General features: G+C 35.4%; 1 protein-coding gene across 1 annotated transcript in view; it reads left to right on the forward strand.

The window, feature by feature from the left end:
* Nucleotides 1-26,344, forward strand: part of SCAF8 (SR-related CTD associated factor 8) — a 99,418-nt gene that overhangs the window by 11,152 nt on the left and 61,922 nt on the right. Inside the window, 2 exon segments of the mRNA XM_044001916.1 lie at nt 21,364-21,447; nt 22,947-22,991. Of these exon segments, the coding sequence (XP_043857851.1) occupies nt 21,364-21,447; nt 22,947-22,991 (129 nt within the window).

The raw sequence follows: 26,344 nt of genomic DNA on the forward strand, positions 1-26,344 counted from the left end.
TGATCCCTCTTAATTCAAGTTCCTTTCTTCTGTTTATTCCCTCCCCCCCCAATTTATCCTGTACATAATTTGCACGTATTTATTTGCATGTTGTTGCAAAGCACCATTTGCATGGTGCTTAATAAATGCATATTTATTGACTGATTCTGAATTCAAGACAAGGAGTTTGAGCTTGGTTGACAAGCTGGATCCACTGACATTTATTGATCAGAAGACCGGGCAGCTAGATGGCGCAGTGGATAGAGCACCGGCCCTGTATTCAGGAGTACCTGAGTTCAAATCCGGCCTCAGACACTTCACACTTACTAGCTGTGTGACCCTGGGCAAGTCACTTAACCCCAATTGCCTTACTTAAAAAAAAAAAAAAGACCAACGAGACCATATCACATTGAGAAGTTTTTCTGGTGTCAGTATGAAGGATAGATTTGAAGTGATCAGATAATATCTGGAGTATTATTGTGTTTGATTCTGGGTGCTACATTTTGGAAGAACTTTAATTAGCTGGAGAGTGTCTGGAAAAAGATAGCTATGATGGTTAAAAGACTTGAATTCATGCCATACCATATCACTTGAAGAAACTGAGGATATTTAACCCAGAAATAAGACTTAGATGCTTCAAATTTGAAAGGCCTAACACATTAGGCAGAAGTTGCAAAGAAATAATTTTAGGTTTAGTTTATATTAATTAGAACTATCTCAAAGTGGAATGAGCTGCCCTGAGAGATAGAGTTCCTACTCATTGGATTTTTTTCAAGGAAAGTGTGAGTGTGTATGTGTGTGTGGGGGGGGAGCAATTGGGGTTAAGTGACTTGCCCAGGGTCACACAGTAAGTGTTAAGTGCCTGAGGCCGGATTTGAACTCTGGTACTCCTGAATCCAGGGCTGGTGCTCTATCTGCTGCACCACCTAGCTGCCCCTGAGTGACTACTTATTGAATATGTTTTAGAGGAATTATTTTTCAAGTATGGGTTGAACTAGATTGTCTTTAAGGTTCTTTCCAACTCTGAAAATCCCTGATATTGGCAGTAGGAGACTGCTGCCTTATTAGCATAGGTGTTTGGTAGTGAATGATTGTCTAAGACATTGAGAGAGAGAGAAGGAAGAGATGTTGTAGACTTGGACTCACCAAGGTTAGGTAAGCAGTTAGTGAATGGAGAAAAATTCATTCATTCATAAAGAGATTGAATCTCTGATGTTAGCTTTAGCATTGTCATGCTCTAGCAGTAGATCATGGCAACTGGTTCTATCCCCTTCTGGCAAATAGAGGGGAAAGAAATGGAAGCAGTGTCAGATTTTATAGTCTTGGGCTCATAGATCACTACAGATGCTAACTGCAGCCCTGAAATTAAAAGATGCTTGTTCCTTGGAAGGAAAGCTATGGCAAATCTGGACTGCATACTAAAAAGCAGAGACCTCACCTTGCCAACAAAGGTCAGTATAGGCAAAGCTGTGTTTTTTCCAGCAGTAACTATGGCTGTGAGAATTGGACTATAAGGAAAACTGAGTGCCACAGAATCAACCCTTTCAAATTGTCATGCTAGAAAAGACTTGAGAGTCCGTTGGACAGCAAGGAGATCAAATCAGTCAATACTTAAAGAAATTGACTTTGACTACTCATTGGAAGCAAAAATACTGAAGCTGAAATACTTTGGCCACTTACTGAAAAGACCGGATTCACTGGAAAAGACCCTGATATAGGGAAAGATTGAAGGCAAAAAAAGGAAAGGGATAGCAGAAGATGAGATGAATAGGTGGTGTCATGGAAGCAACATGTGAGCTTGAACAGACTTTGGGAGATAGGGGAGGATAGAACGGCCTGGCATACTATAGTATGTGGGATCACAAAGAATTGAACATGACTGAATGACTGAACAACAAATGAAAGCAGTAGGGCTAACTTATTTGAGGTAGTATAGTTATTGGTCACTTTGGGTGTGAAGGGAAGGAATTAAGATGCCCTGCATTTGATTTCCTTTTGCTTTTAAAAAAATTAACTTCCTAGGTATTTATCTCTGATCAGTTCACACTTTGAATAAATATAGATGAAAGTAGAGCTTTTTTTTTTGGTTTTTGTTTTTTTTTAGTGAGGCATTTGGGGCTAAGTGACTTGCCCAGGGTCACACAGCTAGTAAGTGTCAAGTGTCTCAGGCCGAATTTGAACTCAGGTACTCCTGAATCCAGGGCCGGTGCTCTATCCACTGTGCCACCTAGCTGCCCCGAAAGTAGAGCTTTTGATTATGTATGCTATGGGCACTATTTGAAAATGCTTACTAGTATAGGAGGGAAATGTAGTTTTTAATGTTGAATTTTTTCTAAATGGAAGAAGAAAATTGTCTTTAAGATGTTGTGACATTTCTAAAGCTCACTGAAATCACAAAATGGAATATGGCTAACAGGTGTCCTTATAAAGATTAAAGAAACATTTCAATTTCTGACAATATTCAGGGAAAAAATTGAGGCACAGTGGTGTAGAAGATAGAGAACTAGCTGGTTGAGGATCCAGGAAGACCTAGCTTCAACTCTTGTCTCTTACATCTATTGGCTGTGTGGCCCTGAGCAAGTCATTTAACCTCTCAATGCTCTTGGCAATTCTCTTAAGTTGCAGAGAAGGTGCCTACCTGCATTAGTAGAAAGAGGTCTCATGTTGAGTTCTCTATACTACTGAAGTATCAGGTCCAGGCTTTATCTCCATGAAAGAAAAAATAGCTTTGCTTTCCTTATCATATTGGAAATATATTTTTTTCTAATTTTCTGTTACTAGAACTGTACTACTGTGAATTGCTTTCTTAATTAAGCTTCTATGGTATATAGTGCTCATCATGAAATTTGATAGATTTATGGCAAAAATGTATGGTTTTATGTGAAATTTTTCCTGTATCCTTGTTTTTTTTAGAATTATATAGTTGGATGCTTTTCAAAATTTGGGGAAAAAAACTTAGTGACTTCAGAGACTAATCTTTGACCATATTCCCTAAATATGAAGACCAAACAGTAAAACCTAACTATGTAGATCTGTTGGGGATATGTGAGGGAGAATTGAGCAATAGAAGAGGGTTTTTTTTATTATTAAATAGGGAAAAGACTACATTTACAAATGTTTTTAGAGAAATGTAGTTTCAAACAAGTAGTGTTACTTCAGAAAGTTATTATTTTAATGACTAGAAGAGAATGATTTGTAATTGAAATGCAAAAGCAGCAGACTAAAGAGTTCTAATGTCTCTGATTTTTGACAATCCTCTACATTTTTACATTATTGGTTTTCTTAGCAAAAAAAAAATGTAATAGTTAATACTAAAGTCAATCAAACCAGTTAGACTAGTTACCTTTTCCTAATTATCACAAAATTTAAATTCGTGTAGTCATTCAAGATAAATGAGCTTTGACTATATCATAAATTTATAGTTATTGCTTAAGATTCAGTGATTGCTTTTGTTAAGGATTATAAATATCTTAAGTTATTTTCAGTATAGCTTTTAAATTACATGTGCCTTTGTTTTGGAGTACTAAGAAGTCCTTAAATCTTGGTTTTTTACTCTCCACTCAGCCCTAATATTCTTGATCCTCCTTTCTTAAATATTAATCTACTAATTTATCCAAATCTTTTATAGTGATATTTTTTAGGCCTCCTCTGTTGAAGGACAGAACCATGAAAGACAAAAACTGTTTGAGAAATCTTCTTAGTTTAGAGCATTAGTTCCCAAAGTCTAGGTCAAGGATGAGACTCTTAGGGGATCTATGAGATCAAAACTATTTTCATTATAGTACTAAGACTTCTAAGTTTGCACTCATGATTGTAGATTTAAGTTTTCTTGGACAGTAGACAGTACCAGTTAGCTATGTGCAAAATAAATACCTAAGGATTTTCCAACTTGGTGTCTGAAAATTTTGTTGGGTAATACTTAAAATGAATGTGCTATCAATTAAGACTTAGGGCAAGGTTATTTGCATTTATTATGAGATTTGTCTTTGTAATGGTTAAAAATCAGGTAGATAACCATGTATCTATAAATATAAATAGGCTATATAAAAAGAATATGCTAAAATCTAGAGCAAGTCAAGGCAGCAAAATTTAAGTTTTATTTCCCACCCAACTTTAACTTTTCTTTGGCATTAGAGCTTGCAGCTATTACTTGATTTACTACTGTTTCTGAAAAAGCACTCTCACTTATTTAGCCAACAGTAATTTCTGTAGCACCCTGTGTTTCAGTATGTAAATCTGGGAACCAACAGAGCACGACTCTGGTATTGTTTATCTTTTTCTGAGGTGAAGCTACTAACTTTTGCTTTCTCCCCTCAAGCCATCAGTAGCTTCTACTCCTCCTCTGTGCTCCCTGTGAAGATGAAGACCCCTCAGCTGGGAGGTTTATCTCTAAATTTCTTTTGGAAAATTAACTAGATGCTGTTCTAGTGTCCTATATTTGATCAATATAAGGATGTAATCATGGTCATTCATTTATTATGTGTGCATATCTATATACAGCTCATTTATCTGGGTGTATATCTTTATTTAAAAATTATAAATTCAATATTCTTATAATCTAATAATTTAAAATTTTCCTAATCCAAAATATTGCATTAAATTTTTTAAAAAATTAAGCAAATCATAACATTGTTGAGGAGCAGATTAAAATTTTGCTTAATATTTTAATAGGACAATTACATAAAATATGAACCCAATTCAGTAAACATTAAGCACCTACTATGAACCAGGTACTGTATACCCCACTATGAACCATCTATAACTGCTAGTTAACTATAATGCTAAAATTCTGGTAGGTTTAATGAAAGCCCATTTTGGAATAGAATCTAGATTTAAGATATGCTCTGGTTTATATAGTTTATATGATTAATTATATGATTATTATAAGCTCTTTTCATTTTGGCCATTTTTCTGTTAATACTATTATGTATGAATTAAGGAGAAAAGGAAAAGTGTGAATCAAGTCTGTAAATTTTGATACTCATCTTTTACAAAATACTTGTTATTGAGGAAAACAGAATTAGAGTATCACAGATTCACACTTAAAAGGGACTTTAGAGAGTCCAATCCCTATATTTGACATATTAGGAAATTGAGGCCCAGATAGATTTTCCAAAGTCACACAGGTTGTAAGGAGTGAATCTGAGATTTGAACCCATATATGTAAATTATATTTACTGATTTAACAAGGTAGTAGTTTGGCAACCTTCATTTCCTCCTAAAAGCAGCAAAGGACTAGGGTTAGATACTTGAAGCAGACATGAGAGTAGTAAAAAACCATAGCCAATAGCAATATAAGGTGCTATTAGAAAAGCACAACAATGTGTGACCACTTTATTATGGGATTGAACAACACTATTTCAATAGTTCCTGAATTATATTGTAGTATAAAGTAACATTTAATCATAGCAATTGCCTTGGCTCATCAATAAATTATGCCCAGTATACTGTATGTTGAATCCCATATTTATGCTGTTAGGAATTATGCAATCCATTTTAGAAAATTTCCATTCAAAGTGGGTTTTGTTTTGGGGGTTTTTTTTGCTGAGTTCGTAAAGGGATAAGTTTCAGTTATTTGGGAAATTCCCAGCATATTTTGTTCCTAGATAATGCTGGGTAAATGGAAACATCATAAGTATATTGTTAGGGAAGTCTTGAAATCTGCCTTCTCATTTTAGTCTAAGCTGTGACTCTCTCTTAAAACTTAATAACAGGGGCAGCTAGGTGGCGCAGTGGATAGAGCACCGGCCCTGGAGTCAGGAATACCTGAGTTCAAATCCAGCCTCAGACATTTGACACTTACTAGCTGTGTGACCCTGGGCAAGTCACTTAACCCCAATTGCCTCACACACACAAAAAAACCCCACAACTTAATAACAGATCACTTCCCTCCTCTGCTTACATGCTCTGTTCCCTCCACTGCCAAACCCCAAACATAATCCTTACAGTCTAAACACTTGGAGTTTGTAAAGTAGTAATTTATATGTATTTTTTTCCCATCGTGAAAATAGTATTTCTTAGTTTGATTCATAGGAAGGTTTGCCTAGCATGGAGAAAGTGCCTCTTAGTAACATTGAGCAGATGGTATAAATACATGTCCATGTTTTAGAAGTATGAGAATGGTAGGGTTAATGAGGTTTTGTGAGAGAATAAAATTTTTGAAGGATTGGTTTCTTTGATGTTTAATACTTTGAAAATACTCATTTCTTCTTAAAATCCTGTGTCCTTTGTCCTTATCTCAGAAGAAGAAATGACCTTCCTTTTTTTTTTCTTTTTTTGGTGTGAGGCAATTGGGGTTAAGTGACTTGCCCAGGGCCACACAGCTAGTAAGTGTCAGGTGTTTGAGGTTGCATTTGAACTCAGGTCCTCCTGACTCCAGGGCCAGTGCTCTATCCACTGCACCACCTAGCTGCCCCGACCTTCTTTTTCAAAGCTAACCAACCCCAATACTTCTATCTTAGATTCCGTAATCTTCTTTTTTTCTATGTATTAGTTTCATTATTTTTTTCTCATGAATATTTATTCTGTCATTTTTTTTCTTTAAGACTGGGTCTCTCATCTTCCCAGGCTGGAAGATCAGGGGCTACTCACCAACCTGAAACTACTATTGATCAGCATGGGGGAGCTTTGACCTACTCCATTTCTAACCTGGGCCGAGTCCCTCCATTGGCAACCTAACAACCCCAGACTCCCCATATTGTTGCTAAACTTAGTGTGCATAACCCACAGCAGCTCAGGACTCTTGAGCCTAAGAGATCTGACAGCCTCAGCATCCCTGGTGGAGCAGGGATCACATTTTTAAAAATTTATTTTATTTTTCCAATTACATGTAAAGCTAGTTGTCAACATTTTTGTAAAATTTTGAATTCCAGATTTTTCTCTCTCCCTTCCCAAAGCCAGCAAGCAATCTTATGGTATGTAGGTTATACATTACAATCATGTTGAACATTAGTCATGTTGTGAGAAAAGAACCAGAACAAAAGGGAAAAAACCACAAGAAAGAAGAAACAAACAAAAAAACCAACAAATCTGCATTTAGACTCCATAATTCTTTTTCTGGATGTGGAGAGCATTTTCCATCATGAGTCTTTTGGCATTGTCTTGGATCATTGTATTGCTGAGAAGAACAAAGTCTATCACAGTTGATCATCACACAGTGTTGTTACTGTGTACAATGTTCTCTTGGTTCTGCTCATTTTACTCAGCATCAGTTCATGTAAATCTGTCCAGGTTTTTCTGAAATCTGCCTGCTTATCATTTTTTACAGCACTGTAGCATTCCATTATATTCATATACCACAACTTGTTTAGCTATTCTCCAATTGCTTGGGCATCCTCTCAATTTCCAATTCTTTGCCACTATAAAAAGATTCATTGTAAATATTTTTGTACTTGTGGGTCCTTTTTCCTTTTTTATGATCTCTTTGCGGTATAGACCTAATAGTCATCTTGGTGGGTCAAACGGTATGCACACTTTTATAGCCTTTTGGACATGGTTCCAAATTGTTCTCCAGAATGATGGGATCATTTCACAACTCCACCAACAATGCATTCATGTTTCAATTTTCCCACATCTTCTCAGACATTTACAATTTTCCTTTTTTTGTCGTATTAGACAATTGGATAGGTGTGAGGTGGTACCCCAGATGTAGTTTTAATTTTCATTTCTCTAATTAGTAGAGGCATCACCTGCCTTCTTTATTTATTATTCTTTTATTATTACTGCAAACATGTAAAAGAACGTTTCCTAAAGCACCATGAGGTGCTGTCCTCTAATTATTTTTCCTTTCTCAACACATACTTTGCTGTAGTCTGCATATATCCTCTATTTTTTCTACCCTTGCATCCTTTTTATCTCAAAAGCCTAATTTCCAAGTGTAATGACTTTTTCCCAGTCTTCATTTTGCCTGACCTCTGGGCTTTGATCTGATGCTGATCAACTTCTCTTTGAAACTTTCTCCTCCTATGACTTTTTGACATTGAATCCTTCTGTTTCTATGATAGGTGGGGTAGTGGATAGAGCACTGGAACAAGATGAGTTGAGTTTAAATCTGTCCTCAGACACTTAGTAGCTGCATGACCTTGGGCAACTCACTTAACGTCTATTTGCCTCAGTTTTCTCATCTGTAAAATGGGGATTGTAATAACACTTAACTCTCAGGGTTATGCAGATAAAAATGAAATAATATTTATAAAGTGCTTTGTAAACCTTAAGCACTATATAAATGATAGCTATTATTTATGTACTTTTCTGGTTTTTTTTTTTTTTTTTTACCTTTGTTGATTCTTTTATACATCCTTTGACTTCTCTACCCGGGAGTTTTTCAGAGTTCTGCCCTTGATTTTTTTGAACACTCTCTTCCTTATTGAATTAATTGTCCTAAGGCTTTAACTTTCTCTGTATCCTGGAGTCCACAAATTTGTTTTTAATATTTTGATCATTGTATTTCAATGTACTATACCTGGTTTCCTTTGTAATCCTTTGTATTCTATGCATTTTAAAAAAAATTTTGAGAAAGGGTTCATAGACTTTCACCAGACCGCCAAATTGATTCATGACACACAAAGACACATGTCTTCCTAGAGCCTTCCCAGGTCTTCATTCCAGACGTCAGACCCAACTTTTTACCTGCCTGCTAGAAATCTGTACCTGAATGCCGCTCCTTAAACTCAGTATCAGAAACCAAACTTAGGAAACTGTAATTTTCATAGGTTCTGTAGTTGGAAGGGAACTTAGAATTTGTCTAATCTAACATCCCTTCATTTTGCTGATGAGGAAACTTGAGGCCCAGGGAAGTGCCTTGTCCAAAGTAACACTAAATAATCGGTCAACAGACTTTTATTAAATGCTTACTATATGCCAGGCACTGTGCTAATGAAGGAGAAAACGTGCAAATAGCCATATTACATATAAGATATACATTTCAATGGAAGGTAATCTCAGAGGAAAAGGCCTGGGAAGGGTAGGGTCTGAGAACGGCTTTCTCAAAGAGGTAGCATTTGTGCTGAGTCTTGAAGTCATTTCATCGTAATTGAATGTAGATAGTGGGGAGTAAAGTGAAAAAATACTGGAAAGGTGGTAAGGGGCCAAGTTGTGAAGAACTCTGGATACAAAATAGGATTTTAGGTTGGATCTTGGAGTTGTAGAGAACCTCTGGAGTTCATGGAGAAGGAGATCTGACATGGTCAGACTTGTGGTTTACAAAAATCTCTTTGGTAGAACTAACTGGCTTTAAAATTTATGTTGGTTATCCCACCCTGCTCCTTTTTCCTTTTCAAAGCTAATCAACCCCTCAGCTTGTACCATAGATGCTATCTTCTCTCTCATCTATATGTTTGCTTTATCACTTATTTTGTCTCATATGTCTTTAATATCTGAAATCTTCTAAGATGGAAATGTTGAGCCTCCTAACCTCTGGAAGCTTTCTACCTCTGATGTTTGGCAATGGAAACCAATCATATTTGCCTTATAAATGACCTCTTTTCCTGTAAAACCCTGAGTTTATCTTAATCCCCAAACTGCCCTTTTATATAGGATAATCTAGGTGTTTCAACGCCTAAAAAGGAGGAGTGACCAAAGTTTAGCATAAATTGGATGTCAGGAAGATGTTCATTATTTCTTTTCTTCCTTCTGTTATGGCCTAAAGATAATTTCACCTGAAGCCTCACAACTTTCCACTAGTTGCATGCATCCTGCCTCCTGTGGAGATTTTGTTGTTTCTCCATTTGCATCAAGACTTTTGGGATACCCTGTATACTGCATGGTATAAAGGGCCTATTGCTTTTACCATTTACTGACAGGTCTGCCTCTTTTGGAGAAACTTTTTTTGAGGAAACCCTAAAAGCAGGTTTAAAAGTTTGGGATATCAGGTCTTATAGCCCCAAATCCATTGTTCTTTTTACTATATTATGTTGTCTCATTTTATTCTCAAAATCTGTTTTTCTTTTGACTCTTGTTTTTTAGTCAGTGGCAACAGCATTATATTATCCATTTCTTTCTACAGCACAGCTTAAATAATTTCATCTTCCTACTCAAAAATTTTTATTCTCTATCTCCTAAAGGAAAATTTAAATGATTTTACCTGACTTTTACTTTTCAAGACTTGTCCTTAAGTTACATTTCTAGCCTCTTTTATTTTTCTCTTTAAACAATTAGGTGATTTTTTTGTTGTTCCCCAAATGTCTTTTTATTTTCTCTTTTAACCCTGACCCTAATTCTCTGTACTTTATGTAAATGCATGTATAATATCATTTTTGCATGTCACTTTCAAAGATTCATTTGGAGCAACATCACAAAAATATGAATTTATAAAGAATCACAGGGCAGGCACCTAGGTGGCACTGTTGATATATCATTTCATTATTTTTTATAAAAGTCTTCAAAATTGTTAATTTTTATAATGTGGTATTAGTATAAATTGCTCTTCTGATTTGGCATACTTTGCACTCGAGGAAGAGTGCAAAGACTCATCTTCCTGAATTAAAATCCAGACTTAACCACTTACTAGCAGTGTGACCCTAGGCAAGCAAGTCACAATACTGTTTACCTCTGTTTCCTCCTCTGTAAAATGAGCTGGAGAAGGAAATGGCAAACCACTCCAGTATCTTTGCCAAGAAAACCCTAAATAGGGTCACGGAGAGTCAGTCATAACTGAAACAACCCAACATCAAAAAGAATGTTTTGCTTTATGAATTTTTTAAAAAAATTAATTTTATTGATTTTTTTTAATATAACCTTTATTTCCCAATACTTCTCTTTCCGTCCTTCCCTCCCCATCCATCACATTAACCATGTCTGAAATTATATTCGGGTTTCACACATATACTTTCCCATCTCTTAGATTGAGGATGAGGAAGTACTTTTTATATCCTTTCTTTGGAGTGAAACTTTGTCATTATAATTTGACAGCATTCAGTTTTGTTGTAATCATTATACATTTATTTCATTTTCCTGGTTCTCCTTATTTCACTTTGCATAAGTTCATATAAGTTCCCATGCTTTTTATTTTTATTCATGGTTTCTTTAAAAAAACATACCCATTGATGAGTTTTATTTTATATTACAAACATTTACAGATTACTAACATTTTGTGAGAAGTGTCTTGTAACAAAGTAAAACAATTAAGTAAAACTAAAATAATTATTTCACTTGAGAGTTCATGCAACAGTTCAAGTCTGTACCAACCCCCCTCTCCCCATTCCTCTCTCTTTAGAGATTTATTTTCTCTCCCTTCTATTGATACTGAAAAGTTTCTTGTAGCACACGATTCAGTGTATATGAAAAATATCCTTAGTATCTGTATAGGAAATATATGTATATATAATTGTGTGTATACACATACATATACACATACGTATGTGTTTTTGAACCTAATTCTATCTTGTCTCTGAATTGGATAGCATATTATCATTGGTCCTCTGGAATCAAGCAGTCATTGTATTGATCATAGTTTTTAACTTTAAAGTTGTTTTTTTTTACAGTGTTGTATAAATTGTTCTGGTTCTTCCACTCATTTCATTATTTTTTTTATAAAAGTCTTCCAAATTATTTATTTTTATAATATGGTATTAGTATAAATTGTTCTTCTGATTTGGCATACTTTGCACTCTATTAGTTTATATAAGTATGCCTTTTTTTTTTTTGGGGGGGTGGGGCAATGAGGGTGTGTGACTTGCCCAGGGTCACACAGCTAGTAAGTGTCAAGTGTCTGAGGCCGGATTTGAACTCAGGTCCTCCTGAATCCAGGGCCGGTGCTTTATCCACTGCACCATCTAGCTGCCCCCATAATTATGTCTTTTAAAAAATCATCTATTTCCAGATTTCTTACAGCACAATAGTACTCTATCAGAAATATTAAAATAACCACAAGTTATTCAGCCTTTACTCAGTTTTTAGACATCCTCTTAGTTTTCAGGGTTTTTTTTGCCACCACAAAAAGAGCTGTTATAAATATTTTTGTACATAAAGGACCTTTTTCCTCTTCTCTTTATTCTGGGTATAACAGTGCTATGGTTGGATCAGAGGATATACTCTGTAACTTTTTGTGTGTAATTTCAAATTGTTTTCCAGAATGGTTGTATCTGTGAGTAGGAGAAAAATAACTGATCAAAGAATAGAGAATATTACAGAAGATAAAATGGATAATTTTGATTATATAAAATTAAAAGATTTTTTTTTTACAAATAGATCTTAATAAAACTAAGGTAAGCAATTAACTGCGGGGAAGGTTTTGAAGTAAGTTTTTCTGAAATCTCATTTCCAAGAAATATAAGGAACTGATTCAATTTTATATGAAAAAGAATCATTCCCTAATTGGTAAATGGTCTAGTGAAATATATGAACAGACAGTTCTTAGAACCCAGATTATCCGTAGAATTAAGGGCTATTAAAGGGCCCCCATAACTTATCTTTTTGAGTTGCCATATTTTCCAGAAACACTGGACCTAGAGCATGCAGGAGGCCCTCCCTGAATGTATCAAGGACGAAGCCCTCCCAACTGACATAATTTGCTGTTTGCACCCCAAGCTGGATTCCCTGTGTGTCCCTGGGAGGCAAGACAAGTGCCAGTCAGTCTGTGACAGACTGGGAAAATGCTTGTGCAGCTGGGGCCCTTTCAGATAAGCAGACCCTCCTATATTGATAGTCTAGCAGTTTTCAAGGGAAAAGAATGCCCCTTTTCAAGTGGTTTTTCTTACATTACCTGCTTCTGTACTTTTGTTCATGCTACCTCTTGCTGTTCTGTCTGGTTTTTTTAGTGTAGGTTCAGATTGTCATTTACTGCATGAAGCCTAATTCAGCCAATCAGAAGTAATTTGTTCATCCCTCTGAACTGCCATAGCACATTTTACCTCCCATTGTTTTTCATATTTACTTATTTGTGTTATGTCTTATTTTTTGGAGTGTATTGTTAGTCCCTTGGAAGCTTCATGTCTTATTTATATTCTCCACAGCACGTATCATAGTGCTCCACATAGCTTCAGTATATTAGGTACTCTAAGTAATGATTGTAATTGTTTTGTGTCTCCCCAAGTAGACTGTAGATTCTTTTATTTATACCTCCCCTCTCCCATAATATTATTGCTCTGTATATAATAGGATCTTAGTAAAAATAATTGGGATTTCTATTCAAATGGAAATACAATTTATGAACCAAATAGAATTTGTAAAACCAAAAATTGTAGCCCATTCACAATTATTAGTTTTATTATTGGTAATCCCTTTTGATCACTGGAATATGCAATGTGGTACACTGGAAAGAGTTTTTGATTTATTTGGGGTTAGAAGACTTGTGTTCAAATCCTGCTTACTTTATTCTACCTTCATGGCCTTGGATAAAACCCTTAACCCCTCTGGGCTTCTGGTTTTCATCTATAAATTAATTTGGTGGACTAAATGACCTCTAAAGTGCCTTCTAGCTATGCAATGGAATTAATGAAATTTTTCATATAATATCTTGTTGTCCTTAAGGTTTTTTTTCTGTGGTTTTTTTTTTCTGTTTTTTTTTTTTAGTGAGGCAATTGAGGTTAAGTGACTTGCCCAGGGTCACACAGTTAGTAAGTGTTAAGTGTCTGAGGCCAGATTTGAACTCAGGTACTCCTGACTCCAAGGGCTGGTGCTCTATCCACTGCGCCACCTAGCTGCCCTGTCCTTAAGTTTATTATATTTTGAAGGTATGATTTTTCTCCAAAATCATATGAATCCCTTGCTGTTTCTGTTTCTTAATTTGTGGAAGATACTGAACATTTAGGTTGAGAGGACATTTTTAAAAGTTCATTTGGTTTGCAGTCCTATTGAGGGGAGACAAAGTTAAAAATTCAGACTTAAAAGGAATTTAAGTAACTGAAACACAATTCTCAATCTCATGTGTACTTTTAAAAACAATTGAATCTGTAATTTTATTGATATGGAGAATATCCAATAAGGATACTTCCCCCATCAGCAACTACATTACCAACTACAGTTTTAGGCAGTTACTTGGATTGTTGAAAAGACTGAGTTACTTGCCACAAGTAACAAGGGTAGAAAAAGGGTCTTGAAACTAGATATTTGTGATTTCAAGGCTAGTTCTTTGATACTCTCTGTTGCTTATGTAAAATAATATTTTTTAAAACAGATTTTTGATTGATAAATCTAAATGTTTTATAGGTTTTGTGTGTGGGGGGGGATTGTTTTGGCTTGAAATTTTGCTTATATCGGTTGCTATTATATTTGGTTGGCCTACTAGAGGTCCTCTGACACTGTTATTCTGTGGTACAGTCGATTGGTATTGATAGGAGGACTTTTGTGTTTTGTTTTGTTTTTTAAATCATAAAAGTATTTTATTATTTTCCAGTTACATGTAGAGATAGTTTTCAACATTTGTTTTTATAAGATTTCTAGTTTCAGATTTTTCTCCCTCCCTCCCCCCCCTCCCCAAGACAGGAAGCAATCTGAAAAAAGAAACAAAAAGAAAATAGAAATAGTATGGTTCAATCTGCATCTAGATTCCGTAGTTCTTTTTTTCTGGATTTGGAGAGCATTTTCCATCATGAGTTCTTTGGAACTACCTTGGACCATTGTATTGCTGAGAAGGATCAAGTCTATCACAGTTGATCAACAAACAGTGTTGTCAATACTGTGTACAGTGTTCTCCTGGTTCTGCTCATCTCACCAGCATCAGTTCATGCAAGTCCTTCCAGGTTTCTCTGAAATCCTCCTGCTCATTGCTTCTTTGGGGGGGGGGGGCGGGCAATGAGGGTTAAGTGACTTGTCAAGGGTCACACAGCTAGTGTCAAATATTTGAGGCTGGATTTGAACTCAGGTCCTCCTGAATGCAGGGCCGATTCTTAATAGTATCTTGGAATGAATGTAGTTAAATCTATAATGTAATTCTTACCTGGTAGTTTGAATTTATCAGGTGCAGTCAGGTATATGTTCGTTTTCCTGTGCATTTCCTCTGCTTTTTGTTTTTACGTAACATTTATTTGTGAATAAATCATTCCTTCTGCTTAACCTAGTGAAATTTTCTTTAAAAAAAAAATTAAGCATAATAGTATAAATGGAAGGTAGTCTCAGACAGAAAGTACTAGTTATGAGTGAGGGTGGGAAGCTGACTTTAAGGGCTTACAAAAGGTGGCGTTTGAGCTGAGGCTTGAAGAAAGCTTCTATATCCAGTATTCCACACCCTTTGTCCTCCACCTTTGCAATGAAGAGGAGGTGCATTTTTCAAATACAAGGAAACCTGGAAATCTTTGTATATATAATTTCTTATGGTTTAGTAATAATCAGTTATGTTTATATATCAAATCCTTGCATCTTTGGATATCTAGGTCTTTTCTTATTGTTGTTCTCTAATTTTTCTTTCCTTTTTTACAGCACATCCACTTAGTTGCCAAATTTTATTGATTTTTCCTTTGTGGTATCTTTTGTATTTCTCCTTTCTTTACAGTCTTTGAGCCATCCTGCTAGTTCAGGTCTTTATCACCTTAAGCCAGGGTTATCACAGTATTCATTTATCTTGTCTCCCCATTCTGTGTGTGTGTGTGTGTGTGTGTGTGTGTGTACACATATACATATACATCCAGTATTTCAAGGATACTTAATCTTATCATTTGGGTATTCCTCCATTGTTCCAGATAGTAACTCATTCATGCCTTCTTGTTCTGTGACATTTTAACCATTGTGTCTCAAAAATTTCCTAAACATAGTCTGTACCCTCTGAATGGAAATAACTTCTTCCAAAACTTCCATTTGAGGAGAGCATGCAGGCCAGCTCTCTCTTCATTTCCTACTCAGTTGCATGATCATGCCAGGTACCACCTTCCCTCACACTGCCCCCCCAACCATCCAGCTTCCTTTTGTGTGTTGTTTTCCCTCATTAAATTATACACTTTTTGAAGGCAAGAACTGTGGGACTATCTTTTTTGGATTTGTATTCCCAGGGCATAGCATAGTATATGCTACACAGTAGGTACTTATTACTTTTTTTTTTTTTTACAGGGCAATGAGGGTTAAGTGATTTGCCCAGGGTCACACAGCTAGTAATTGTCAAGTGTTTGAGGCTGGATTTGAACTCAGGTACTCCTGAATCCAGGGCCAGTGCTTTATCCTCTGTGTTACCTAGCTGCCCCACTTAATACATTTTTGTTGATTGACTGCCAGAAGCATTACTCTAGATTAGGTGTTCTTAACCTTTTTTGTGTCATGGACAACTTAATGGTCTACTGAAGTGTATGAACACCTTAGAATAAACTTTTTAGATACATACAAAGAAAGCCAATTAAGTTAAAATGCACTTTAAAATATATATATTTTTTTAAAGTTCATATATTCAAGAAGAAGCCCCTTGCTGAAGGTCTTTTTATATTTCATTAACGGCACCATTGTGGAATTCTGGATCATCTATCAATATAAAACTAGCCTACCTCCTTTTCTGGTCATATATTTCTTGTATAATATCTTTTGTGCTACCACTTATTGGATGTAAGTTATTATTTGGAATATGCTGCAGCTTACTTGTGCCCACCAAGTGTCTCTCCACTCTCCATTCCATAGGTCACCTGGAGTTTGGGCATGTGTACAGCATTACCCAGAGATTTGAGGGGTATGATTGGATGGGGTGAGAGTTGGATTCACCTGTGTTTTCATTGGTGAAGGGATCTCTGAAGTTCAGACAATTTATAGCCTTAATTGCCTGAGGTGCTGAGAGATTAAGTAATTTCCCAGGATAACACAACCTCCTTATAGCTACCCAAGTGATTTTCCTTAAGCCCAGGTTTGGTACTGTCATTCCCCTACTCAATAAATTGTAGTAAGTCCTGTTGCCTCTATGTTAAAATAAAAATTTCCACGTTTAGCTTTTAAAGCCATGTACAACTTCGCCCCAGCCTATCTTTCCAGCTTCATTGAACATAAACTCCCCCTTCCATTCTCTGTAAGTCAGCCAAAATGGCCTTCTGTGTCTCAGACATAGCACTTCATTTCCGGTTTTCATACATTTGTTCTAGATATTCCTTGAGCCTGCACTGCCTCCTTACCACCATTTCATAGAAGCCTTCACTTGCTTCAAAACTATAAAACCTTTCCTTTCTCCCCCAAACAGTAGTCCTTGCCTTGCCTAACTTTCTGTTGACTTATATGCATGATTAATCATCTTTATAAAATTCTTTTGAGATTGATTTACACACATGATGGTATTGTTGATGAAAAATATGGGACAAGCAGGTTTTTGCAAATTTTCTTCAATAGACTCTAGATTAGTATTTGTAAAATCTTCATTGGCTCCCCATTTCTTACTGAAGAAAGTCTGAACTCTGTTGCCTAGCCTTAAGGTGTTCATGATCTGCCCTGACCTCCCTTTCCAGTACATTTTCCACAAATTCTTCACTCATTGTCATGTATGTGCTTGCTTCTCTAATACAATGTTAGGTGAAATTTATAATCTATGTTTTACAGATGAACAAATTGAGGCTCAAAGTAGTTTGCATTGATAGCTTAGACTTCACCTTAGAATGCTTTTAGTTCCATTTTAATAATCCACAAGATGGAGATGACACTACAAAATTGGATCTTGTAATCTTTTTTTCTCTTATACTTACCAAGAACCATAAATTGGATTTCTCACTCATTTGTGAATATTGAAATGATGGTTTTGTAAATATTTGTGCTTATCTCTCTCATTAGATTTTTAACATTTTATACAACAAAGTGTAGTACTGATCATGTTTTTAAAGTAGGTGATCTTATTTACAAGAATAATATAGATGACATTTATCTATCCCATATATAACATTTGTGAACTGCCCATTCTTGAATTGTACAGTTTGAATTTAGTTCAGTGGTTGCTTTTTTTAGTATGGTTTGAATAATGGAGAAGACAGGCACATGGGCTTTGAATTTTCTATGATTTAATTGCCTCAGGAATTGGATTATTCTGGACTTTATCATTGTACTAACATACTTCACATCCTTCAAAATGATTTCTGACTTTTTTTCATTTGTCTGAAGTCATAAGATGGATAGTTTTTGTACAAATCAAGATCTGGGATATTGAGCTTCCTTTAGAGTGATCGGGTTAGTGTCTTTAAAACCATATCATCTTGATCATATATTTCTCCCAAATTTCTCTGCCCTTAAAAAAAAATCTGTTTGATTGTCTGGTTGCTTCATTACCACATAATTAACTATGATTTTCATATTTATTATATGTATTTATTAAATACCTAATGTGTAGTAGGCACTGATAACAGATAACAGATAGAAAAGTGAGGAAGTTCATTCTCTAAAGAAGCCATTTTCTATTTATTGAAATAGGTGCTGCATCTCAATTTTTTTAAAAGGTTTAAGAATGAGAGATTGGGATAGCTAGTGGCACAGTGGATAGGAGTGTGGGGTCTACATTCAGGAAGACTCATCTTTCTGAGTTCAAATTTGGCCTCAGATGCTTACTACTATTGTGACCTTGGGCAAGTTACTTAACCCTGTTTGCCTCATTGCTCATTTGTAACATGAGCTGGAGAAAGAAGTGGCAAACCATTTCAGTGTCTTTGCTAGGGAAAGCCCCAAAGGGGGTCATAAGAGTCAGACACTACTGAACAACAAAGAACGAAAAAAAATGGAGATTGAGGACCTTAGGCCTAGAAAGCCTAAGTGACTTGTTAGTGTTATTGTACTCAGTAGTTGTTCATAATGTATAGAGGAGACTTGACTATAGGATACCAAGAGTATCCCCATTTGCCAAGTAGTGTAAGGTCTCCCAAGCTCTGGGGTAGAATGTTCACTTTATTAGCTTGCTTGTCTTTTTTTAAACTTTTGTTAAATTTAGAAAATTATACATGAAACTGTATAGTGTCTGATAAATCTTATCAACTCTTAACATACATGACATGTCCACTTGACAAAAAGAAATGCATTTTCTTTTAGTTCTTTTTTCTTTTGAATTTTCACATGAAAGATATTTGTCTTTCTATTTTGAAATGTTCTGAATCCACAGAAATAAACCTGTTTTGCACATTTCATAAAATAAGATATATTCTTTGAGTTCTTTCCTTCTTTCGGTTTATTTCTTTGTGTATTCTTTTGTGGGCTACAAACCCTAACTGTATTATTTGTTAAATTCATGAAATCATTTAAGTAAAATTTAGAAATCTGTATTGTTCCTTGAAAATATGCAAAATGCAATGTTGCTTTTTGTCAAACCTTTCAAATTTAGATGGCCTCAAAATAATAGGAGTTTTGGAAAGTGACAAAGTGGTTCCAGCTAGATGGGGCAGAATAAGTAGGATTGTTTTTTTCTATTTTTTAGGAAACAGAAAGATCAAAGTATTCATTAAACAGATATTAAATATTTTCTCATCTGGACCCCAGCATATTAAGACTTAAATGATAGTGGTTGTATATTCATTAATGCAGATGAAGAAAGGAAGGTGGGGCTTAGTGATAGTGTACCATCCTTTTAAATTGTCATTTTGGATAATGACTAACATTTATGTGAACTATTAGTTTTTGAATTTCTTATTTTTATTTTTTGGAGTGAAATTTATAACTTTCCATGTAGGGTCCTAATTTAAGGAGAAAGGAAATGAAATGCAAAGTTTGGGGAAGTCCTCAACTATTTTCTTTGACCCTTGGTTTCCCTCATAAACATTAGGAAGCAAGATAACTTGGAATCATTGGCACATGAAAGGGATATGTTGAACAAAATTATTTATGTGTTTTTAGTTAAATGTATAGCCCTTTTTTGTGTCTACAAAAGCTCTAATTTTTGTTTTTCAAGGAAAATGAGAATAAATGTAGCCCTCAAGCTACATTCTAGGTAAGAACTGACTGTTGTGATTGAGATAGATAGAAATACACAAAGTGGGAAGTAGCTTATAGTCTCTTGTTAAAATCCCAACAGCAAAACAAAAAAATTAGTCTTGTTTTGGTAAAGGAATAGAATTTGGTAAAATATAGAAAATAGCTTGGAATCCCTTCAGTCCTTAATTGAGGCACAGAAAGATTGACATAACCAAAGTAACATGTCCAGAAAGTAACAAGGCTCCTAAATTACAGTCCTTTAGCTCTTTGCACTACATGCTATTGTCATACAACCTCATTAGGCAGTTATTGATCAAAATTCCATTTATGTTAGGGAGACATTGATAAGCCAGGAGTTAGGTGGTGAGTTAATAAGTCAAGGCATGTGAATACCAGAAGTCTAAGTTAATAAACCAGAGTTCAGTCAGGTATATCTGGGAGGAGCAGATGATTATTGGATCTTTTATTGTATTTGGAGTCAGGACACTGTTTAAACAAATGCCAGCTCTACTACTTACTTTACTACCTGTGTAACATTAGACAGGGCACTGAATTTCTCAGGACCTCAGTTTTCTAATTTGTAAAATGAGGAGTAGATTTGATCATCTCTAAGCTCTTCAAGCTTTAAATCTGTGATGCTACTTCAGGTTAAGTCAGAATCTTAGAGAACAATTCAGGTTGGATTTCAGTTCCAAGTATGTAGATCATTATAAGTCTGAATGAACAGACCGGTAGCAATGTTCTAGGCAGGTCTAATTAATGTCTTGAATAATAGGCTGGAGGGATCAAGATACCAAGCTAGAAGTCTGGGGAAGCACGAAGACTTCAGAAGGGTAGGCAGAGGGAGGAGATCATAAACCTAAGGTAGACAGAGAAGGGATTAGGTGGTTGGTAGGTGCTGAAGACCCAACAGTAAGAATGACCTTGATCTTAAACCAGTGGCTTTTGAGGAAGGCCTAATTATAGGTTGTACTTAAGGCCAGAACTAGGATCAAATAGTGTGGTCTGAAACCCTAACTGCAGACAGCTGAGCTGAGGATCCAAACAATTTCTAACAACTATGCTACTGTGTTGCCATTGTAGTTGAGCCCTCTGTTGGATAGCCAACTTAATGAATGGTAGATAAAAAAGTGCCAAAATGTAGTCTCTCAACAAAGGAATTTTAATGTATATTGTAGAAGGATTTAGATTAAGATTGAGGTTTGATCAAGTGTTATATCACTATTCATTTAATTGTTAGAAAATTTATGGCCATATTTTTCAGAATAACCCAAAGGAAATATTCTACATGGGGAAATCAGTAAGTGAATTTTGAATGTCTAAAATAAGGCTACAGTTCAGAATTACCCGACTTAAGTTGAATTCTTCATCCATACACATTTTCGGTCAAATTTTTTTTAGAGGCACAATTTAGGTCTTGGACAATTTAATACTTACTAGATAAAAAGTCACCTTTGTGTTTGAGTTGAGGAATTTATCTTAATAAAAGCAGCATTTTAATTTAAGTAGGGTATTGTCAGTAGAAAGATGTCTGGCATTTTCATAAATGTTCTCACTTTTGCAGGATTAGTCTTGCTTTGTATTTAAAGACATGTTCTTTTTCTTTAGCTCTATTCCCTGAATGACTACAAGCCACCTATTTCCAAGGCTAAAATGACACAGATTACTAAGGCAGCCATCAAAGCTATTAAGGTGAGAAATCAGTAATTTTTCTTGAACTACTGTTGTGTTTTCAAAAGAAAAGATTAGTCTCTAATATTAAGAGACATTTTTGTTCCCTGCATGTGTACTTCATAGAGATATATACCAATGAGTTTATATGGTATCTTAGAAATTAACCTAGGTTTCTGGGAGGTGATACCTTTTTGGCCTGACTATAGACTGAATTCAGCAGTTTCTTTGAAAGGAAAAAAAAATACAAGTATTCACTTAAAAATGATAGTGATTTTAGACTGCTAGCCAGATTTGGGGAAAAGTACAGGTTTATATTCAGACCACCATGATTGTTAAGCTTGCTTTTAAACAGACCTCTGGCACAGCAAAATTCTGATGAACAGATCAAGAAAAACTCTAAATGGGAACTTGAGGGTTGTTGGGATTGGGGTGAACAGAACATAATAGTTATAATTCAGTAGATAAGTTATGGACATCTGATGTTTTTGTTAGTCTGCATTAGAACAATAATTATCTGAACAATAAATGTTTACATTGTTTTCTTTAAGATAGTTTACACATCAGATACAACATGTCCCAAAAATCTTAGTACAGGTCTAAGCTTTTTTTTTTAAACTCTTGAAACTATATATAAGAAGCTTCATTTATCTTGGTTTTTCAAAAAGCCCAAATAATTAGATTTTTATTTTATTTTTTGCATTGAGCTTGTACAAGAACAAGACAGCTGAACAAGCTGGTATCAAGATTTTTTTTCCCCCTGAAAAGTAACCTGTAGGGTATGCCATAAGTATAGTGGTATAGTGTCATAATAGCCTAAGAGCCCTTACGTTCAGTATTTAAAATGTAGTGGTCACTGATGTTGATAAAGAAACTCTACTCTGGAAGGAATCCAGAAGTGATTTTGGATTTATCAAACATATTTTCCATAATTTTAGTGTTGAGTGTATTTTTATTATATTTTAATTCTTTTAAATTGCAGTTTTTCCTCTCCTGCACAATAAGGGATTTGGAATAGATGGCCTTCTTCAGTAATTTTGTGGTTCTAATAATCATATATAGTTTATATGGAAACTTTTATTTAAAGAGCTTTAATCTGACTACTCCATTCCCCCAGTCATTCTACGTAAACAGAATTTTATTCTTTCTTTTTTCATGACTAAGTAAACTTTATTATTTTAATACAAGAAATCTGTGTTTGTTTTTTTTAACTTTTTTAATTACTTGTTTACCAACATTGGTTTGTCTCATACAATTATTGGTAAAAGGGAAGAAACTTTTGAGTGCCTTCCTTTTGTTAAGAGGATTGAGTCCTTTGTAAATGTTAATTATCTATATCTCCTTTAAGGAAGCTCTGTTAATATTTAGGTAATACAATTGATTATCTGTGATGCACATAAGGAATTGATAGTTTTGAATGGGTTCAAGCATAAAAAGTACCAGCACTATATGTATACACACACATATTTGACCTTTAAAAATTATATCTTATTTACAAAGTATATTATTTTTTGTTTTAGTTCTATAAACATGTGGTACAGAGTGTTGAGAAATTCATTCAAAAGGTAAGTATCTGATATATTATGCAAATAAATTATAAATATATTGAAACTAGCTATAAGTAATTTTTAGACATAAAGGATTAGTAAAAATTTAATTTATATGTAGATTATATAACAGTTTAATTATCTAGGCAGTGTTTAAAAGGGAGAAGTAAAATATCAGTTTTTTCTGAAACAGCTTAGTATAGTAGAAGAACATTGAATTGGTGTCAGGAAGTCTTGGGTTTGAATACTGCTTCTCATACTAGTTAGCTGATTGACTACAAGTAAGTATTCAGCATGCCCTAAATAGAACTCATCATCTTTCCTTCTAAACTCACTCTTTTCCCTCAGTTAGTTAGTCAACAATCATTTACCATGTACCAAGTACTCTGGTGAGTGCTGGGGATAGAAAGAAATGCATAAAGTTGCTATCCTCAGAGAGCTCACATTCTAATGGGGGGAGATAGCACACTTTCAATTATGTATAAACAAAATACATAGAGTGTAAATGGGAGATAATCTAAGAGGAGGGGCACTATCAAGGGAGGAGGATAAGGTAGACTGCAAAAAGTTCCTTGGAAGAAGGTGAGATTTGAGCCAATTTCTTTTCTGTTCTTTTCTTTTTTTCCTTTTTTTGGTGGGGCAATGAGGGTTAAGTGACTTGCCCAGGGTCACACAGCTAGTGTCAAGTGTCTGAGGTTGGATTTGAACTCAGGTCTTCCTGAATCCAGGGCCTGTGCTTTATCTACTGCGCCACCTAGCTTCCCCTTGAGCCAATTTCTTGAAGAAAGCCAGTGAAGCTAGGAGGCAGAGGTAAGGAGAGAGCATTTCAGGCATGAGAGATAGACACTGACAAGGTACAGGGTTGGGAGATAGAGTGCTGTGTTCAAGGAATAACAAGAAGGATAATATAACTGGATTATAGAGTATATACAGAGAGTAAAATGTAAGAAGAATGGAAAGGTAGGAAGGGCTCAGGTTGTCAAGGACTTTAAGAGCCAAGCAGAGGATTTTAATTTTTGATCTTGGAGGTAATAGAGAGCCCCTGGAGTTTATTAAGTAGAGGGGGAGGGTGACATGATCAGACCTCTGCTTAAGGAAGATCATTTTGACAGCTGAGTGAAGTATGGACTGTAGTGAGAAGAGATGAGGTAGGGAGACCAACCAGTAGACTATTGTACTACACCAGGCAAGAGCTGATGAAGTTCTCCATGCAAAGATGGTGTCTGTGGGTGTGGAGAGAAAGAAACAATTATGAAGGATGTGGTGAAACATTAAAACAACAAGATTTGACAATAAATTGGATATATGGAATGTGAATGAAGAGTTGAGGAGGATGGCATTGTGGTTGTGAGCTTGGGTGACAGGAGAGTAGGTAGTGTCACCTCCACAGTAATAGAAGAGTTAGAAGGAGAGGAAGATTTGGGGAAGAGATAACAAGTTCTGTTTTGGACAAACTGAGTTTGAGATGGCTATAGGACATGCAGTTTGAGATATTCGTTGGGAAGTTGGTAATGCCAAACTAGAGGTCAGGAGAGTGGTTAATGCTGGGAAAATACTTTAGAGAATCATCTGCATAGAGAAGATAATTGAATCCATGGAAACTGATGAGATCACCTAGCAAGATGGTATAAAGCAGGGGTTCTTAACTTTTTTTTTGTGGTATGGATCCCTTTAGTACTTTAGAGAAGCCCATGGAATCCTTCTAAAAAGTGTTTTTCATAAAAATTCATACTTGAAGGAAATGCTAAATTTCAATTAGTGGATACTGAAAATAATTATAATTTTTTTTCATGGACCCCCAAGTTAAAAAACCCTGGTATAGAGGGAAAAGAGGAGACAGCCAGAACAGACCCTTGGTATATATCCTGCAGGAAGTTCTAGCAAAGGATTCTGAGAAGAAGCAGACAGGTAGGAGGAAAAACCAGGAGAGAGCAGCATCACAAAAACCCAGACAGGGAGAGTCTTGAGGAGAGAGAGGGGTAATCAGCAGTGTCAAAGGTGGAGGAAGTTCAAGAAGAGTGAGGGTTGAGAATGGACTATTGCTTTGGTAATTGAGCTATCATTAGTAATTTTGGAGAACACATTTTTAGCTGAAAGATGAAGTCAGAAGTCACTGAAAAGGTTTTGGAAGAGAATGAGAGAGCAGAAATGGGAGATACCAACTGTAGTGGGCTCTTTTAGGAATTTAAGTATGAAAAAAGAAGAGATGTACACAATAGCTACTGGGGATGGTGTGATCAGTTGAAGAGATTTTTAAGGATGGAGAAGATAAGGGCATTTGTAGACAGCTTTGGAAGCAGCTAGTACATGATGAGAGATTAATATTAAGGAGTATGGAGATGATCTCTGGAGAAGGATGAGATAGAAAAATAAGGTCAAGGGTGAAAGTAATTTCTATCATTTTTCTTTACTTCATTACCATTCGAGTGGCCTAGGTTTCTAACCTCATAGTCCATCCTCATTTTCATTATCCATTACCAGCACATCTAATCAGTTTTCAAATCTTGTGATTCTTCACATAGCATTGCTAGTTTTCATCGCCTTTCTCTCCATTTGTACTGCAATCACCCCTAATTCATTGCCTTCTTCACCTTGCCTAACTATTGCCATACCCTCCTAAGTGGTTTCTCTGCCTTAAGTTTTTCCTCCTTTCTAGTCTGTCCTACATTAGCTGCCAAAGTGATATCCTAAATAACAGATCTGACCATGTCAGCTTCCCTGCTCAAAAGCTCCTGTATGCTTCTTATTGCTTCTAGGATAAAAGAACATTTCTCTGGCAGTTAAAACCCTTTAAGGAGCTACCCCTGCTTTACATTTCTAGGTTCATTGCACATTATTTCTCTTCTCAAACTGAATTATTTTAGACGTAATACTCTACCTGCTGTTACTTGTACTAGACCTTTTATCTAATGCACTTCAACTCCACATCTTAAGAGTTCCTGTTTTCCTTTCAAGCTCAGTTTGTCACCTCTCTTAGATGATTTTATGATCTTTCTAGTTGCTAGTTTTTGTCTATATGTTTATACATACATTATATACATACATACATCTGGGCTTTATCACATGAAATGTAAACCCAAAGATCTTTATTTGTTTTTGACTTTAGGTTCCCATTGCCAAGACAATGCCCTGGCATGTAGGTAGATGCTTAAAAAGTGCTTATTGATTGGGGATTTTTATTTTAATTCTGTAATCTGTTCTTAATCTCCATTAAATGGAGATAACTATCATCCCTGTTAAAGGTTACTATATGTGAATCTAATATATATGTAATATACGTTTCAAAGTGCTATAAATTGTCAACTATGGCAATTATTCTAGGTATGTATAAGAAAGAATTTATGCTTTGACGTGGTTTTTTTTTTGTTTTG

Source organism: Dromiciops gliroides, chromosome 4 (genome assembly GCF_019393635.1).
Source record: "Dromiciops gliroides isolate mDroGli1 chromosome 4, mDroGli1.pri, whole genome shotgun sequence".
Lineage (NCBI taxonomy): Eukaryota > Metazoa > Chordata > Mammalia > Microbiotheria > Microbiotheriidae > Dromiciops > Dromiciops gliroides.